The sequence below is a fragment of the Lepidothrix coronata genome, unplaced genomic scaffold (genome assembly GCF_001604755.1).
Source record: "Lepidothrix coronata isolate B3197 unplaced genomic scaffold, Lepidothrix_coronata-1.0 Scaffold186, whole genome shotgun sequence".
In the NCBI taxonomy this organism is placed as follows: domain Eukaryota; kingdom Metazoa; phylum Chordata; class Aves; order Passeriformes; family Pipridae; genus Lepidothrix; species Lepidothrix coronata.
This window is the reverse complement of record NW_016690366.1, coordinates 87458-104842: the sequence shown is the minus strand read 5'-3', so window position 1 is coordinate 104842 and position 17385 is coordinate 87458. Positions and strand designations below refer to the sequence as shown.

Genomic DNA, 17385 nt, shown 5'->3' with positions numbered 1-17385 from the left:
CATTGGCCTTCTTGGCCACCTGGGCACACTCTGGCTCACGTTCAGCTTCCTGTCAATCCACACTCCCAGGTCCCTTCTTGTTGAACCTCATGAAACACCCCCACAATTCTCCCCCCCCAGCAAACGTGCATACCTGCCATTTCAGCTTTGAAGAACTGAATGAGTGATTGGGTGAAAGAAAGAATCCATTTATCCATGATGTTATTGCTCTCCTTAACTGTGTTCTCATTGTAAAGGAATTCTCTTCCCTCATCCTATCATCAACATAAAAACACAAAGCACATTTTCAAGTCATAAGGAGATATATTCAAACCTCCACATTCAATTACCTGCCAGCCACCGGTATTTTGGCATCTTCACTGCGTTACACCGGTTTCCTATGAGAGAACATGCAATTCCAGACACAGGTATGTGAGAGAAAGAGCAAAGGAAAACCTGCCTCCCACTGCTGCCTCACCACAACTTTTAACTGCAGTGATTTGGGTCTGTTAAAGCAGATCAAAAGCAGGACAGCAGTATGTGGTCCTCTTTTCCCTGTGTGCAGTGTAAGCCCCAGCTTCCAGACACAGGGCAGGACCCTTAAATTTAACTAACTCCTTTCATCCAGGGGGATCTGAGGCACTTCCAAGACGTGTACTGAGAAGCTGGAATCAATTTGGGAACAGGCACAGGAACAAGATCTTATTTTTTAAGAGCATGTGACAATTTCGACAAGTTAAAACACAGAATGTAACAACCTGAGAAAACAGGTGGAATTTTTAGGCATCCAACATGCACACAGTGCATTTTGCTGCTTTCCAGAACACTGAGGTCTGCACCCATCTGAGAAATGTCATCACTTGGCTGACTCTGCAGGGCATTGCAAGCAAGACCACACACAAGCACATTTGTCTGTGCCCACAGTGTGACTCTTTTCCATTTAATATTCTTACAACTGGTTGAAAACAGGGGGTTTCTTTATTTTTTCTCCTCAGATTTACAAATAGTATTTAATATCTGGTTTTAAGAGTCTTTAGCCTTTCCCTTCCCTCAGAGTTCACATGAAAAGATGTTTTGATTATTTGACCCAGGAGTTATGGATCCACTCACAGAGTATAAAGGAGCAGATTCTTAGGAAAGAAATGCAGAAGAGCAGCAATCCCAACATGAGGTCGGCTATCATTTAACTACAATTACTGTGGGAATTACAGGAAGCATAAAATTATTATTAGACTTCATCCAGGACACTGGGATTTTGGTTTCTCTCTTGTAGGAAGCAGAACACGATGAAAAAGTTGTTTAAGTCTGTGCAGGAAATCTAATTTAAGCACTATCACCTCCAATGACACATTCTTTTGCCTAATTTGGTACACAGGAATGGATTCACTACCTAGAAAGACAAATTACATCTGCTGAAATACTGAAACTATCCACTTAAGCACCTGGATTTTCCACTGGGGTCTTCTAACCCCAATTGAGCTGATCTTGCAAGATTTAATGGGATCACAGCAAAAAGCTGCAAAGCACAGTTCAGACAATTCAAAGGTCAAACAGGAAAAACAAGTGTATTTTGGGGGCAATGTATAAGTTTGTCTGATGAATGCTGTCTAGGGATCCTAAAAAAAGACTTGTTAAATATTAGGATCTGGAATTAGCAGACTTTCTTCCCAAAAGAGGTTGTTAAAAAAGATAAAACCATTTGTTTAAGCTATTTACAGTACTAATTACCGAAGTCAGCTGCCTTTACTGCCTCAAATGGCAGCTCTCCACAGTGACCAGCCTGCTACTGCAACAGCATGTGTAAGTACAAGGTTTAAGACTTTTTGTTTAGTTTCCACTCTCCCCTAAAAGTCTGCATGAACAAGGGGTAACCTTCTATCATTAATCTCAGCTGAAAGATTAAAATTGGTTTCAAAAGAAACTATACAATATATACATCAAATCTTCAATTTTAATGAAAAATTACTGTAAGAAAAATTTTAATCTTGTTGGAAGTGTAGAAACTCATGTCAGTCATCCAGCATTTTTAGCAGACTTCAAATGTAATCTGCAAGTCTAAAGCATTATTGCTTTTGTGATTTGTCTTTCTTTCCATTCCATTTCTGAATCTTTTTTTTTTTCTAAGTTGTATTTAAATTTAACTTTTGAAAAAATAACCGTCATGTCACAGAAGGCAATCTTCATGCTGTGGCTAATGTATTCAGGATCCAGTATTCCCAAGTTAAGCATTTTAATGCAGATTCATAATTAAAGTTCCAGTAAATGAGTTTGCTCAAGGAACTGTCACAGCAGCCTCTGCTGAAAATAACTTTCCTGACTTATTTGCAGTTCTGCTGGTGTTAAATCTGTGTGGTGCCAAGCACTGCTCCCAGTGCACAGGAACCTGCAGTCCAGGTGCCTCCTCTGACAGATCCTCCCTGTGCTGGAGCTGTCCTGGCTACAGGACACAGGGTGACAGCAAAGAAACAGCAGCACTAGGACAGTTTTGGTGGTACCTGCTGCCTCCAAGCTGCTACAAAACCACTGATATAAAAAAACCGACCAGGTTTAGCACGGACATTTCAGCAGGATTCCCTCAAGCACACGTGGTACTTGGCTTTTAAGTGGTGTCCCCAGCAAGGTGAGGAGCAGCAGGTAATTGCTCAGAATGTACTGATCCCACAGACACCAAGTCCCTTGCCTTGTTCTTAAGGGTATGAATGCAATGTCATCCCCCTGACCTGGAACAAGAGGGAATCAAGAGCACTGTGACCTGGGAAATGGCAGCTGTTATGTCCTGACAGTTCCCTACCTTCCACTCCTCCTTTCTGTATCATAAGCTTGGTCAAGAAGAGAAAGATGCAGGTGATTACAGCTTTATAAAACATGGGGCAAACAGCAAATAACAAATTAGCAGCAAGGATATACAACCTGAGCTGACTGTGAAGTCAAGTCTTGCTCAGAACAAGGAGGTAAAGATCAGATGACCGTCAGAGTCCAGACCTCCCTTCCAATCTAAATTTCCCTACAGTGCTAATTCACTAACAGTGGAAGAAGCACAGAGCTTCCACTGCTTCCCAGTGCTCCAGAGATGTGTACCTTGTGCTGCAGGATCTGAACATTCTGGACCAGGAAGCGATAGGCATTGTACCAGGGCAGGAACACATCCTTCAGGATATCCCTCACTCCTTCCTCCTTAAACCTCAGATTTTCTGCTCTTACCACAGGAGAATTGATCAGGTATAACCTGCAAAATAAGAACACGTTACTTCAAAGCTTAAAACTGCATCTTCTGATAGAATTTCACACTAAGAACTCTAAAGAAGAATGTATATATAAAATATATTGAACAACAATTTACTTCTTAGTGTTACAGGATTTTTTTTAAGATACTGCATATAGAATTTGAATTTAAATTTTCTTTCTAACTCTAAAAGTTAATTGAAGTGCTAACACAAGCTCAGATGCTATCACAGGATGAAACAAGCAGAGGTTACATGGAATTAAGTATTCATTTTTAGAACAGCACCTGTTGTTTTGGTAATTTTTGAATTCTTTAACAATGACCCAGTATCTTTGTACTCAATCCAGTTCATTTCCTCAATCAGGAAAAGCTTTGAGCCTACTGCAAAGACAGAACCAAGAGCAAGGCAAAACAGGCAAATTAAGTCAGGGAGCAGAAATTAACATTTCTTCCCCAAATAAACATTCTGCCTACAGAAATAAACTGGTATCTATCAAGTTAACTCACAGAGAAACTGCTAAGGTCTTACTCAGGTATCAAAAACTCCCCTGAGATACACTTCATTTAATTTTCCAAATATGAAAAACAAACCAAACATTAATTTTCTTTCAAGATCGTAGCATTTCTAAAGCGAAACTTATTAATCCATTTTTTGACATTTTATCAACTTTTTAAATCATGATTCCAAACTAATATAACTTTAGAGGCATTTCCTTTAGAAGGCTTTAAAACCTTAATGGGGTTTGACACAGCACATTCAGGGACACCAGACCATAAATTCTTCAGGAGAGAGGGCTTCTTGCATAAAAATGAATAGATAAAAATAGAGCTATCAGAATAAATCGACAGTAATACAGCACAGAAATGAGTCTTTTCAGTACTGTATTGAAAAAGAAAAATTTTTTAGACATTGATTCATAGAATGGCTTGGCTTGGAAGGGACCCCAAGGATCATCCAATTGAATTAATATCTAAATTCAAATTATAAACTTACAGAAGTACAGAATAATCAAGTGTGGTAATAAACTAGTAAGTCCTTAAAGTAAAAGAGAATTTATAAATCTATACTTAAACCAAACCTTCCATCACAATTATTTATGTGCCTCTGTTTTGGTGGTGTTTTATGTGGGGTTTGTTTGTTTTAATATAGCACCCTATCTTGCCTTACAATATGTACATGTTAAAAGAAGAGTAATTTCCTGAGTTATTCCAATGCCAAAATATCTATTCTATGGAAAGAGAAACCACATTAAAGGAAGAGTTCCATCAATTTGGTTACTCCAGGTGATATCACCCACTGGGCAGAAAACAAAACCTTCCTCAAATCAAGTCAGAATTACCAAGTTTTCTAGCAATGTATGAGAAGCAATAAGTAACCTCCTCTTCACCTCTCTAACCCAGTAGCCTGTGGCATTATTTCTCCTGCATTTTAAGAACAGATTGAGAGGAAAATGCAACTCATCCCCTCTAACAGCAATACTTACCTCAGGACACATGAAAGCAAAAGGGCTTTTAAAGACTATGACCAGCAAATTCTTTCTGACATAGTTCAACTTTGACAGGTATCCAGCCCAAGTCAGAGGTCTCAGCAATATTGAGATAGAACTGTTTTGGTCATTCTTAAACATTTCACAGTAATCAAGTTCCATGAAGTCTGAAGTTGGGCTGTTAAATTTACTGTGCTGTTATTTCTGCTGTTTGCCCTTTCTACTCAACTCCATATTCATTTCAACAACTTATATCTATATTTTCTGCTGATCTATTTATCAGGCTACTGCTGAGAATACTTCAAAGCTGTAGTTAAAATATACATGGTACTGCAAAAGCTAAAGTAACTCTGTAGGGAAACAGTGCCAAGGAAAAAGCCTCAGTTGTAGCTTTTGCTATAAACAGAGCACATCAAGCACTCGAGTGAATAAGCAGAGAACTGAATTGCAGAGCTCCTTCCAGAAATGAGCCCAGGCTGCAAAGCTTTTTACTCTGTGTGGGTGTAGGTATAAATAAATGTGACATTAAAGAACGAGTACACAGGCAGAAAAATGAATTAGCTTTTTAGAAGTTAAAAAAAAAAAGCCCCATAAATACTGGAAGTGTAACTTCTGGTGTTTGAAATTTTTTGGTTTGTTTATAAAAAAAGGTAGATTTTTTTTCTAACAGAAGCATCACCTGCAATTTAAAAATCTCCAATATGAGTAACTCCAACCCTTTTCACTCATATTATTCCAGCTACCAATTCTCTGATATCTTGCTAGCATATCTTATTTGTAAAGAACAATCTTGATCAAATTTAAGAACTCCACCCAACTCTTCCATTGTAAACACACACAAGAAGATCATGTACTAGCACTTGTAAATGCTAGAGCTTAAAACAATAAGGAACTTCATATTGATTTTTTAAAATTATCTAGAAGAAGCAACAACCATCTTCCTCAAATAAACCAAATCCTACACTAAGCTTTCATTCAGCCCCACTGTGTACAGCTGTAACACACAATTCAGTGTGTGTGATAGTTTAAGGTTTTCTTATATATACCAAGAATTACAGGGCTCTTGAGAAAGGCCTAACTAGTGTCCTCCTGCAGTTATTAAAATGTCTTTATTGTACCTTTACCTCAAGGTACCACTTCATGCATGTATAGTTAGTGCACCGAGCCAACATACCAGGCTGCTGCATAATTACTTTGTATGTCAGTGTAATTTTAATGAAACACTTGAACTGTGTTTAATCTCTGTTTGACCAGGGCAATTTATATACATACATTAGGCTGCTCCACTTCTGCTCTTCTGGTTGTACTATTATTGTTGCATGTTCTATACTTACATCAACAAAACCAAAGGGCTTTCTCTCTAGGAAACATTTTGTGCATCATGCAGTAACCCTTCCCTAAAATAATGATTTAACAGTAAACTAGTTGTATTTTATTCAAATTGTCACTGGGTCCACTCAGATGATCAGTGCAATAGGAGTGCTGGCTGGAGTTGGAGCATCCTGTACAAAGAGCCTCCAGTCAGCTCGGGCTGGTACCAGCCCTGAGGGAGACATGACCAGGGCACAGAAAGTCCAGGTACTGGAACCACTGCCAGTGCTTTGGAGTCACCCACTCTTCCAGCTAATTGGCTGTCATAGTGGTCTGGAAGTTTCTAAAATTAAGTTTCTTCCTGCAGCTAACTGTCAAAGCCCATAACAGCCCCCCTGGTACGTGTGTGCCATGAACAGAAAGCCAACAAATCCCACTGTACATCGATCCAAGCAATCCTACCTTAGTGCATCGGCTCCATAACTATTTACAATACTCATTGGATCGGGATAATTCTTCTTCCTTTTGCTCATTTTTTGGCCATCACTAGAAAATATCAGAATGGAGGTATCAATTCCCAGAATTCTTGTAATACACGGATAAAGCAAGAAAGCCCTTCAAATCCAGCTTAATTTTTCTGTCCTATTATGTTCCTGGTAGCACAGACATAATTATATATTAGCACATCCCTTCACTACGAATGTTCAACCCACCCAGCAACTGAAAAAATCCCAAAACCCAACCCAAGAGGCTTCCAAGTTAGAAAACTAAGCAGGAATCTGTCTTTGCTACCAAAGATCACGGAAGATGCACTTGTTCTGAATCAATCCCTCCAGCCCACTGGCAAAGCTTTACTAGGAAATAAAGGGAAACAAGTATAATTAACTTAAAATTACATCTAAAACTACATTTATCATCCCCTTTAGTCTGCATAACAGGCATAATTTCTTTCCTATTCTGACTTGTTATTCATTTTCTCTCTCTCTAAGAAAGACTAATCCTGCTGGGAAGAACCAAGTGCAACAGAGAGCTGGGATGTGGGAACCTCTCACTCTCAGGTGCCTCTTATCTCCTACAACACTGATATCACCCTGACAAGTCTTAACAGCTCCAAAGTCCATTTCAGATTCCATTTACAATTTCCAGGACTTATCTGAAACATTCTTTGACTACAAATCTGCTCAGGAAAGAGCTGACTGAGACACACCAACCTGGCAAGAACGAGGCCATTCACAATGACATTCTTGAAAGGAGGCCTTCCAAAAAGAGCAGTGGAGAGCACCAGCAAAGTGTAGAACCTGAAACAAGAGATAACATAAACCTGACTTTATAAACATATCAAGCTGAAGTCTGCATGTCTTTCTTACAAATGAAATGTTTCATTATGCTGCTTTCCTGTAGCGAAGTTAAAATTTAAGTCTGTGGAACATTTATGTGGCAAAGACTCAGAAGAGGAGCTCACTTAAAGTAGATCTCTGTAGCTCTTTTCTCAGCTGGGATCTACTAGTCCAAGAAGGCTGAAAAATTGTAATAGTAAGCATTAGGAAGGCATGAAGAAGAAAATTGTAGTATTTTCCCCTTTAATACTGAAAAGGGAATTCAGTCCCTGAACAAGCTTCCTGTTTATTCACTGTAAACCTCTGAACATAGGATCTGTCAGGAACAAACAGGGCAGACAGGACCAGCACACTTTTGTGTGTGTGTGTGTGTGTTAATTGTGTATTTTTCAGACTAGCAGATAATGGAACAACTACTGCTGGTAGTACAAAAGCAAGTTATTAAAAATGAGAAGAGCCTCCTTCCAATCAAGCCAACACTTTGACTGGAAGGTTATGGTTACCTGGTTAAATTAGCCATCACTAGAAAACAGGAGAATGTAGGTGTTCCCACAATAAAGGGCAGTAGAGGTTCCTCCCAATTTCATGTTTTGTGCTTACAATCACTCTATAAACTGTCAGGGACACTTAGGAAATCAGTGCTGGAGCAAGCACAGGCACCTATTGTTCAATAGGCTGATATATAACTGAGAAATTAAGTGGAGGTGCAAGATAATGTGATAATCTCACACCCAGGAGTCAGAGCCTTCACCAAAGCAGGGATCTGTGAGCTGCTGTAACTGCACTGTTGGTAATTACTTTTAAGAAAATAACTGGATTGTGGGCCACAGCTTTCCTGGTTCAAAACGAGCATCACACTGACAACTGCTTAGCAACCTTCAAAGAGAAGGTGATTAAAAAAGCTGTAATAAGGCACAGGAGGTTATGTCTCAGAACTCTGTATTTGCATGAAGATTTAGTGGAGAAACACTTCAGTGGGGGGAAAAAAATAAATCCATTTGTATATTCCAAAGCTGTTTTTATTAAAAAGCTGCCTATAATTGCAAAAGCTTTATTCTGACACTTAAAGGTCCTCTGTAAAGGTTGCTGTGTGTATTACTGCATTTATTAAGTGACTTACATGACAACTCTGATCTTACCTCAGACAGGCCTCTACCTTTCAAAATCACCTCAGCTCACACTGCAGGATACAAAATCTCTTTATTAAATTGCATTTTAATTTAATGAATTTTAACCAACACTCCTCCATCTGCACACAAACATATGCACTCAAAATCCCTGTCTTCATTTCTAACCTTCTTAAGAAAACCTCTAAACACAAATATCTGAGCATTTACTCAGATGATCAACATCTATAAGGCTATAGTTCATTACAAACACAGCAGTATTTCCTTAGGACTTACTACAGAGGTTCCTCATGGAAAACTCCCAGCACTTTCTGCAAAATTTCTCACCAATTCTCATATTAGAGCACCTGCATTTGCAGTTAAAAAGAAGAAAGCAGGACCACCTAGGAGATATTTCAATACTGTTTGCATTGGGAAAACTGGACAGACAGGTTGTGGGCATCTGAGAACATTTCACAGATTTTATGTTCTTTGCCTTGCCAGACCCAACAAGCCTCAGCAAGAGGTACCCTGGCTGATGACAGCTACAAGACTGTCTTTGAGAACCTGTGATCCCCTGGTTTACACACATTCTGATGGAATTCTTCTCAGTCTTCCTCAGATAGTGTTTTTCGGAAAATTCACCTCATTCACTCTGAATATTTTAAAAGAGTGTCTCTCTGCATCTTATTTTTTAAATACCTTGTCCACAGACACATTTGTTTCCTGAAAACTTCCTCAACTTATCTCTAGTGCTTCATCTTCCATTCACCAAATCTGTCTGTTCCTAAAGATGTCCTTGCAGATAAAGAGCTGTCAGTCAAACAACAAGTTGTCAGTAAAAACAACCTTGACAGACAAGTCCACTTCTCTGCTCTACTTCAGTCCTCTTCCACTCCCCTTAAAAGGGAGAAAACTCCTTTCTCAAACAACTATGGGTAAATTCATGATCTTGTGGGGTTCATGCCAAAACCTCCAGCTGTGAATGCCCTGCAGGTCACCACATTCTGACTGTGACTATAAATCTTGTTGTATCTCCCTACATAGTCAGAGACAGAGCCTTTCCTACCAGTCTGCCTGGACTAGCCAGCCTTGCAACCCAGCTACTGTAAGATTCTTTCCTGTGGCTTTAACAAATACAATTCAACTGTTTCTCTATCCATGCAAAAAGTCATCAAAAAGATCACTCTCCTGGCTCATCACCTTGGTCACATTAATTATCCCCTTGTCTCCCTTCACTTTCTTCCCTCCTCTGGGGAGTCAAACAGAAGCCACCAGACCTCTATCTCCTGAGCCTTTCACCACCTCCCAGTCCTCACTTCACGGCAGCTGCAGCCTCTGACCTGACACAAAACCAATCTCCATTCTGAATCTTCACACTTCATACACAATGTGCCAAATAAGAATCACATACTATGCTCTTAACACTTCAGAACTCACTAGCTTGTTGTTCACTTAGACCTCACATCTTAATTCCTTCTTTCTTTCACAAAACAGAAGCGCTCGACTGCAAACCACCCAACATTTGCTGTTATCAAAGCACCAGGTTATTGACAGCCAGGAGCACCGTGGCAAAGGAAGACATTTTTTCCAGAGAGAGCAATCAGACACTGGAATGGGCTGCCCAGGGAAGTGGTGGACTTTCCATCCCTGGAGGTGTTTAAGATGAGACTGGATGCAGCATCAGTGCCGTGGTCTGGGAAGCACGGTGGGGTTGGATCAAGGGTTGGACTGGATGATCTCGGAGGTCTTTTCCAACCTGGTTGATTTTATGATTCTGTGAAAGGTAGGAGCATCAGGAATGGAGGCAGGGGGGTTGATACAAAGAGATTAAACAGAGCTGGGTCTGGTGAAGACTTAGAGGAACTCTTATGCCAATGTTAAAAACAAAAAACAATCTACCCAAGACTGAAACAAGTCTCCACTTGCACAGTGACTATACAGCACACAAATTTGAGGGCTCACACCAAGGTGTGTCCACAACCACAGTCACCTCTGGCATCAGCAGCAGCCAGGACTTCTGTTATTCCAGAGCCAAACTGCAGTTGAATCAGTGAGACAGAATCACAGAATCAGCCGGGTTGGAAGGGACCTCTGAGATCATCAAGTCCAACCCTTGACCCACCACCACTGTGGGTACCAAATGAGTCAGTTCAGCCTACTATGGAAAGGGAAAGAAGCTGCTTATGCATTTACTTACACTAACTACATAAAACAGAATTTTGCAGACTGAAAACATGGTAATCAGGGTATCCAGATGCTGCTACTGCACTCAAGGTTAGATTAATATCACACCAGAAACAGGTCAACTGGTGTCAAAGTTACAAATGGATTCTGTTTAAGGGCACCAGAGCTTCACTGCATGCATGAGATCAGCAGTAAGGGATTGGAAAGCAAAGATACCTTTCACTATAATCACAACATTTAGTTGTATTTATGTATTATGTGTTGATGTATTGCTTTGGTTGGTTGGTTTGTTTGTTGGGGGAGTAGACGAGTGGACAAAAAGAGAAGCCAACTCTATGCCATTGGAATTTATTTAACTCTGGTACCTCAAGTTACTGGATGGAAAAGTTCTACTTGGACATAGTCAAAGGTACTGATCCAGAAAACACAAAAATTCATCTTAATCTGCCATAGTCATAGTCAACCTCAAACTTCAAACATAGAATAAACACTTGAAAATGCCAAAACAAACTGTATGTATCCATACAAGCACGTATGAGAATACTGCTCACAGAAAATCTGAGATTAGAGAAAAATTTTTAATTACTTAAAAGTATTTATCCAGAGGGGAATCAAATAAGCAGATGAAGTTTACAGCTAGACTTCTTTTTTTTTTTTTGTAAACTGTAAGACCTTAACAACATAAGGTTTGATCTAATTTTGTTTCTTTCTACATTCACATGAACTCAAAATTCAAATTTAATCTAGGGGCAAAAATTCCTAGGCAAAAATTACTTCCCTACAAATTGGCTTAAAATCCTCAAAACATCAACTTCTATTTCAACTGCAGTTCTGTTTTTAATAGATAAGTGGAGTTCTGTGATAATTCAGCTGATGATATTTTTCCTTACCAGGCCAAAGATGTGCCCTATTACCTAAAGATGTTTTCCATAAAAGCTGACAAAATTCTTGCCAAGATTCTATTTCTGCAACTTTTTTGTCACTGAGTTGAAGACTATGTCACATTTTACTGAAAAAAAAAGGGAATCCATCCAACACTAAAGAATCATCCAGATGTTGACTCGAAGAAATCAAACTCAACAGCATGATACTGTTAAGCCAGAATTCCTTTAATCTGACACTGGGGTAGTGTTGGGGATGATTCCTCCATAAACACTCCACTGAAACAAGGATTTCCTGACCTTTTATACACTAACATCTCAAGTCCCTCCTTCACATTTCATTTTAATCATACAAGACATTAACATGAACCTTTAGTTAAAGATAACCTAGACTTCTTTTACTTAAACAATCTTTGAACTAGTTTCATATTTTATTGTTACATCAACATCGATCTTTATTTACAGACAATTTAAACAATCTTTGATTGATTTGGCTTCTTAGAGGGTATTTTCATATCTGATTGTTACAGAATTCACCATCCATCTTTGGTTAAAGATTAGGCTTAGACTACTTTCAATTTTATATTGACTTGCCTCTTTAGAGAGTAATGGTCTCTAAAACTAATTTAAAAACTACAGCTGCATGGGTTGCTGGCCTTCCTAATTTTTACTCTATTTTTTAGCAGCATTTAGGTAAGGGTTTCAAAGTTACAAAATTTAAGTACAGTAAGGGCAAACTACAAAATTCTTAAGATTCTTAGGTTATAAGTGCAACCATCATGAGACAGCCTCTTTCAGTGTAGCCGTGTCACAGGGCAATGACATCCCACAATAAAGTGCCTTAAAGGGAATTACCATCCTCGGGTCTGGTCGATGCCTTCAGCAATGAAGTCAGCAGGGAAAGCATCCTCCAGCTCCCTCCTGTTCTCAAAGGGGTAGTGGACCTGGGCATAGGGCATGCTGCCACTCTCAAACCAGCAGTCGAACACCTCCGGCACCCGGCGCAGGGAGCCCTTCCCGCAGCGGGAAGGGATGGTCAGGTGGTCAATGCTACGGGGAGAGAAAGAGGGACAAATTCCCAACAGAACCAGGCATTAGGAGAAGCTCACATCGTGCTTTCACATTAGAATGACAGTTTTTTAGGCATCATTTTAATGATTCTTCGAAGAGGTCAGCATTTCCTTTGACAGTCTTTGTCATTTAAAGCTATCTCACAGATAAGTTTTTGTAGTAACAACATTCAAGACAGAAGAAAGCAAAATTTATATGTGCTTATCACAAATCCTCTTCCTGCTTATCTGTTTTCCCTAAACTTGTTTCCCAGGGTTTGGGCAAAGAACACCAAGGGTTTTTTATGTCTGTTTCTAGTCACAATTTCTAGTAACCAGTTAACAGTCTCTGTGACCAACCTTTCTCGATGGAGATCCGTGACTTTCACTCCACACAGCTCTTCCAGTTCTGCCACTGAACCAACACAAACTACCTGCAAGAGACACTCGAGAGATTTAGCCAGTTATTTGCAAGAAATTTAGCCAGTTATTTGTACAAAGTAGCAAGCTGGGTTTTTTTTTTTAACATCAGACAGGAGACTTGTAGGCCAGTATCTGCCAAAGCAGAGGATGGAGCTGAAAAACCAACAGAAATTTTGTACGAGGTCCCCTTCTTCAACCTAACACAGCAGCAAATGATGTTAGAGACCATTGCTCTGATCTAATACAATTCATGTTACAATAACTGGAGACCTGGAAGCAGCAGCATGTTGTCAGCTACCAAAAAAGGTAGGATGTTGGTTGGGTTTTTTCCCCAAACAACCCACAACACAACAACCCCTGAAAATCCAATGATCCTGACTTTTATACAAATCAGAGTTTCAGATCCCAGGTTCCTCTCCTGAGCTAAGGAAAGCAGCTACACTGATCATAATCCATGTAAGTTTTCCATTCCAGATACCTTGAACTGTACATATTAAAGGCATCTTATTCAAAGTGAACAAAGTTTCACAGCTCAGAAAGGGATTGCTAAGAAAGACTTTTCTCAGTTTTGTGGCATCAACACACTATTAAGAAAAAAAGCAGATTTCCACAACAGACTTGCACTGATGTCAGGAAATGCTGATGAACAAATGATTCTGAAAAAACTGTATGAAAAGAGAGAAGGAGAAAAGCAAACCTTTATTTGCTTTAAGTTTAATCAAGCTGAACCCTCCCAGAGCCCTGTGGGCCTCTCTCATCTGGCAGGATTCATGAGCCTCAAACTGCAGTACAGGTCTGGATTTTGGAGATCCTGTCTCATATGCTAGCAGTCCCATTTGGAATTGCCACGGAAAAAAACAGAGTTTGACAGATCTGACACAGGGAAGGAGTTAAATTTATCACCATAATGAAGCTACAAGGAGACCACACATTTTTCACATCATTTTTCTAAGTTACTCTTAGGATACAATAAATCAGAGTAGAGTCTGAGTAGTCTTAAATATATGCAGATGTATACACACAGCAATTGTAAGTAACAAAAAGGATTTGGTGTATTTAATTCCAAAAAACTGTCATGAATTACAGAGATGACAGAAACTCGGTTTGATTTGGTTTTTAAGACATGATTTTCCTAGTCTGATTCAACTGCTCATCTGCATTACAAATCACCATCTTCTATTGTTAAAGTATTTTTGAAATGTAATTTCTTCATTACTTGTCTTTTTTTTCTGTAGGAAGTGAGGCACGACAGTGGTTCTGATGGCCAAGCACAGCAGAGTGCACAGCAAACCACACCAGGGGATTGATCCCAGGTAAAAATATATCTTTATCAACAAACTATTTTTAACCCAGATCTGCTCTTCCTTCTCTGTGTGGCCCCATAAGCATCACACAGGCTCAAGTGAGCAGCAGCAGGTGCTTAGTTCAGCACTGCTGGCAGAACAAAAGGTTTTATTAACAGCATGGGTAAAAAATACCGTTGGACACAGAGATTTATTCATCTTCCCTAACCTTTATATTTGAACATACTTTCACATATGCTCTGGGTGAAAAGCTGCCCATTATTTGTTGCTTTTAGACCAGGCATTTCAATATTTAAGTAAAACTCTGAACGCTGGAGGCAGAAAACTGCCCCCAGAAATTACTCAAGGAAGAAATAACCCCAATTTCACATGAAAAATCCAACAACCACCAGAGGAATGCAGATATCATCCCCACACTGAATAGATGCCTCTGTCCAGGGCAGAAGGGTGGAGCTACTCTGTCCCAAGGGGAGCTCATTAGATCCTTGGAGGCAAGAGAAGAATACAAGTAGATGTTAATCAAATTCAATCCCTCATTAGGCCGCACCCACTCACTTCTGCAACAACAAACTGGCTTTATGCTCTCAAATTAAACTGATGCTTTGGGTACATTCCTTCAAGAGCAATGCCTGCTTTAGTAGCCTGGCCCCTCTCCCTCCCATTCATGTTCTCCTCCTCTATTTTATTTTGGAGCCACATCAACTACAAAACCAGCTACATCAACCCTTCATAGCAGGCAGCAAAGACTGAACTAAACAGGCTGGGACTGGGGGCTGCCCAACCCCATTCCAGCATCTCTGAGACCTCCTGTGAAACCAGAGGTCAAGGTTAAACCCTTTAACAAAATGAACATTAGCCTTTTATCTGGGATTCTCCACGTAAATAGGAAGAATAAAGCCACGGAGCAGCATTCGTGATGTCGATGTTCCTGTGGCACAGCTCTGCAGTACCCAGTAAATGAAAACATTTGCTTTTTTTGGTTTGCCATTTCAGCTCTGCTCAGTGCCATCATCACAGAGGGAGGAGCGCTCACAGACAGAAAAGTTCACAGCTCTATCAGTGTGTCAGCAAGACATCCTGGAATCTTTAGAAAACATTTCTTGAGTATTAAATAGTAGAACAAATGAGTGCTACAGTCAGCCAGGAGTGGCCTTAATGCAGCCCCAGAGCAGCCCAGAATCAGACCTGAAGAAATTCCTTTGCCCTTCAGGAGAGCACAGTCAGGGTCCTCTTGTTCCTTTATGCAAGACCAAGTGCACCCAAACTACTGGAGGGTTAACATGAGGGATAAGCAATGAAACAATCAGAGAACTTCCCTAAAGTCACTAAATATTAACTACTATAATTTGTATGCAACTCCTATAAAATTAGCCCATGTCTGCTTTACCAGCTTGAGTGTTGTATTAAAAGATTTTATTATCTAACCCAAATGTGTTCCTCCACTGAGGAAATCATTGAGATTTGAGAGCTTAAAATGATAAACTACTTGCAAAAATGTGGTAATAAACACAAGCTTCAAAATTTAACTTCCATTATGCATCTCTACCTGATAATTATGCTAAAAGGAAACTAAAATAAAAGCTAAAATAAAACTGTGGGAAAGCAGTTATTGATTTGTAATAAAATTCACTTTAATACCAATTAATTCACCTTACTGTATATTAAATAAGGAATTGTTTTTACTTTTCCAGGATTTAATACACACAGCATAATTGTGTGCAACAAAGTGTTCTTTTGAGAGCAAGACATGAAGATGATGTTCTGCAACCTCACACAGCACCAGGCTGCAGTAAAACTGAAGTCAGGGAATCTGGAGTGAAAATTATTTCTATATGAAAGCAGATGTCACCTATGCTTTAAGTTCCACATCAGTCCCAAGGGTTTTTGTTTTTCAAGCCACATCCCACATGCATAAAAAGAAAGTGATTATTAAAAAAAACCCTAACATGAAATTTAGCTGGGTCCAGAAGCCATACTCAGCTTTTAAAGCACGACATTCAGACTCTAGAGCAAACAGAAATGTGAAACATCGATGGATAAAAATAACAGACCTGTTGGTATTTCCATCTTTATTCAGAACACCAAGCCCTGAGCAATATTTGCAGCTAATTTCAAAGGAAAGGTCAATCTCCCAAGTTAGACATCATATTATTATTAAAAACAAACAAATCAAACCTAGAAAACAAAAAAAACCTGTACACACAGGAATACAGACATGGGGAGACTGGAAAGAAAATGAAATATTATTAGAGGTAAGGAGTGGAAATAATGAAACATTTACACAATCTTTTTCAGCTGTAGGATGAAGTCTTGACATACTCTGGCACAAAACTGAAAACCTTTTTATTACCTAAAAAAAAGTTATATCAAGGGATTTAAAAACGTTGGATAAATGTGAAAAACTTATGTATAAATTGCCAGTCTTCAAACTCAACTTTAAGTGTTACAGAAGAGACAGAAGCACTTGGTTTGTCAGTAATTTACAAACACACAGCATAAATAAATAGAATCCAACTGCCAAGGCTTTCTTAGATACTTAAACTGTAATTGCAAGGAGGATCTCCCTCCCTCCCCCAATACCTCCCTGCCTACCAGCAATATTGCCAGTGAAAAGGAAATAAAAAATACTTTATGGTGCACATCTAAGCAATAGCAAATTTAACACCACAAAATACTCCTCTAGCATATGTTTTCCTACTGGAGGTCTTCCAGGTCTACAATGAAGAGTAAAACTTTTTCAAACCAAGAGAGATAAAAATAAAGGCTTGGGATGGTGCCATCAGTATTCACCTCCTGTGGACGTCCTGACACTGGTCACCATTTCCCACTTCCAGCACGAGGAAGGACTATCACACGTGTCTAATGGAACCAACTCAGTACAGCAAGAAAGAATAAAAAAAGAGAGAGAACACCACACAACCACCACCTCTCAAACTTCACCCAGTTTATCTTCAGAAACAGTTTTAAAGCTTGGTGTTTTGACACTTAGAGAGCAGCAGCCTCACAACTGTGCAAAGCACTCCCTGGTGCAGTCTGTGTTACGCTCCCAACTGCAGGGTACCTCACACCTTGGAAAAACTCATTTCCAGCACTCCCAT

At 39.5% G+C, this 17385-nt stretch overlaps 1 protein-coding gene across 2 annotated transcripts in view; it reads right to left on the bottom strand.

Annotated features, from left to right (window-relative positions):
• Nucleotides 1-17385, bottom strand: part of IARS (isoleucyl-tRNA synthetase) — a 100539-nt gene that overhangs the window by 28405 nt on the left and 54749 nt on the right. For both annotated transcript variants that reach the window (XM_017830983.1, XM_017830982.1), the window contains 6 exons: nucleotides 12921-12994; nucleotides 12367-12561; nucleotides 7212-7298; nucleotides 6463-6546; nucleotides 3058-3205; nucleotides 134-254 (listed from right to left, as the gene is read on the bottom strand). In XM_017830983.1, the coding sequence (XP_017686472.1) occupies nucleotides 134-254; nucleotides 3058-3205; nucleotides 6463-6546; nucleotides 7212-7298; nucleotides 12367-12561; nucleotides 12921-12994 (709 nt within the window). The remainder of the gene's footprint in view (nucleotides 1-133; nucleotides 255-3057; nucleotides 3206-6462; nucleotides 6547-7211; nucleotides 7299-12366; nucleotides 12562-12920; nucleotides 12995-17385) is intronic.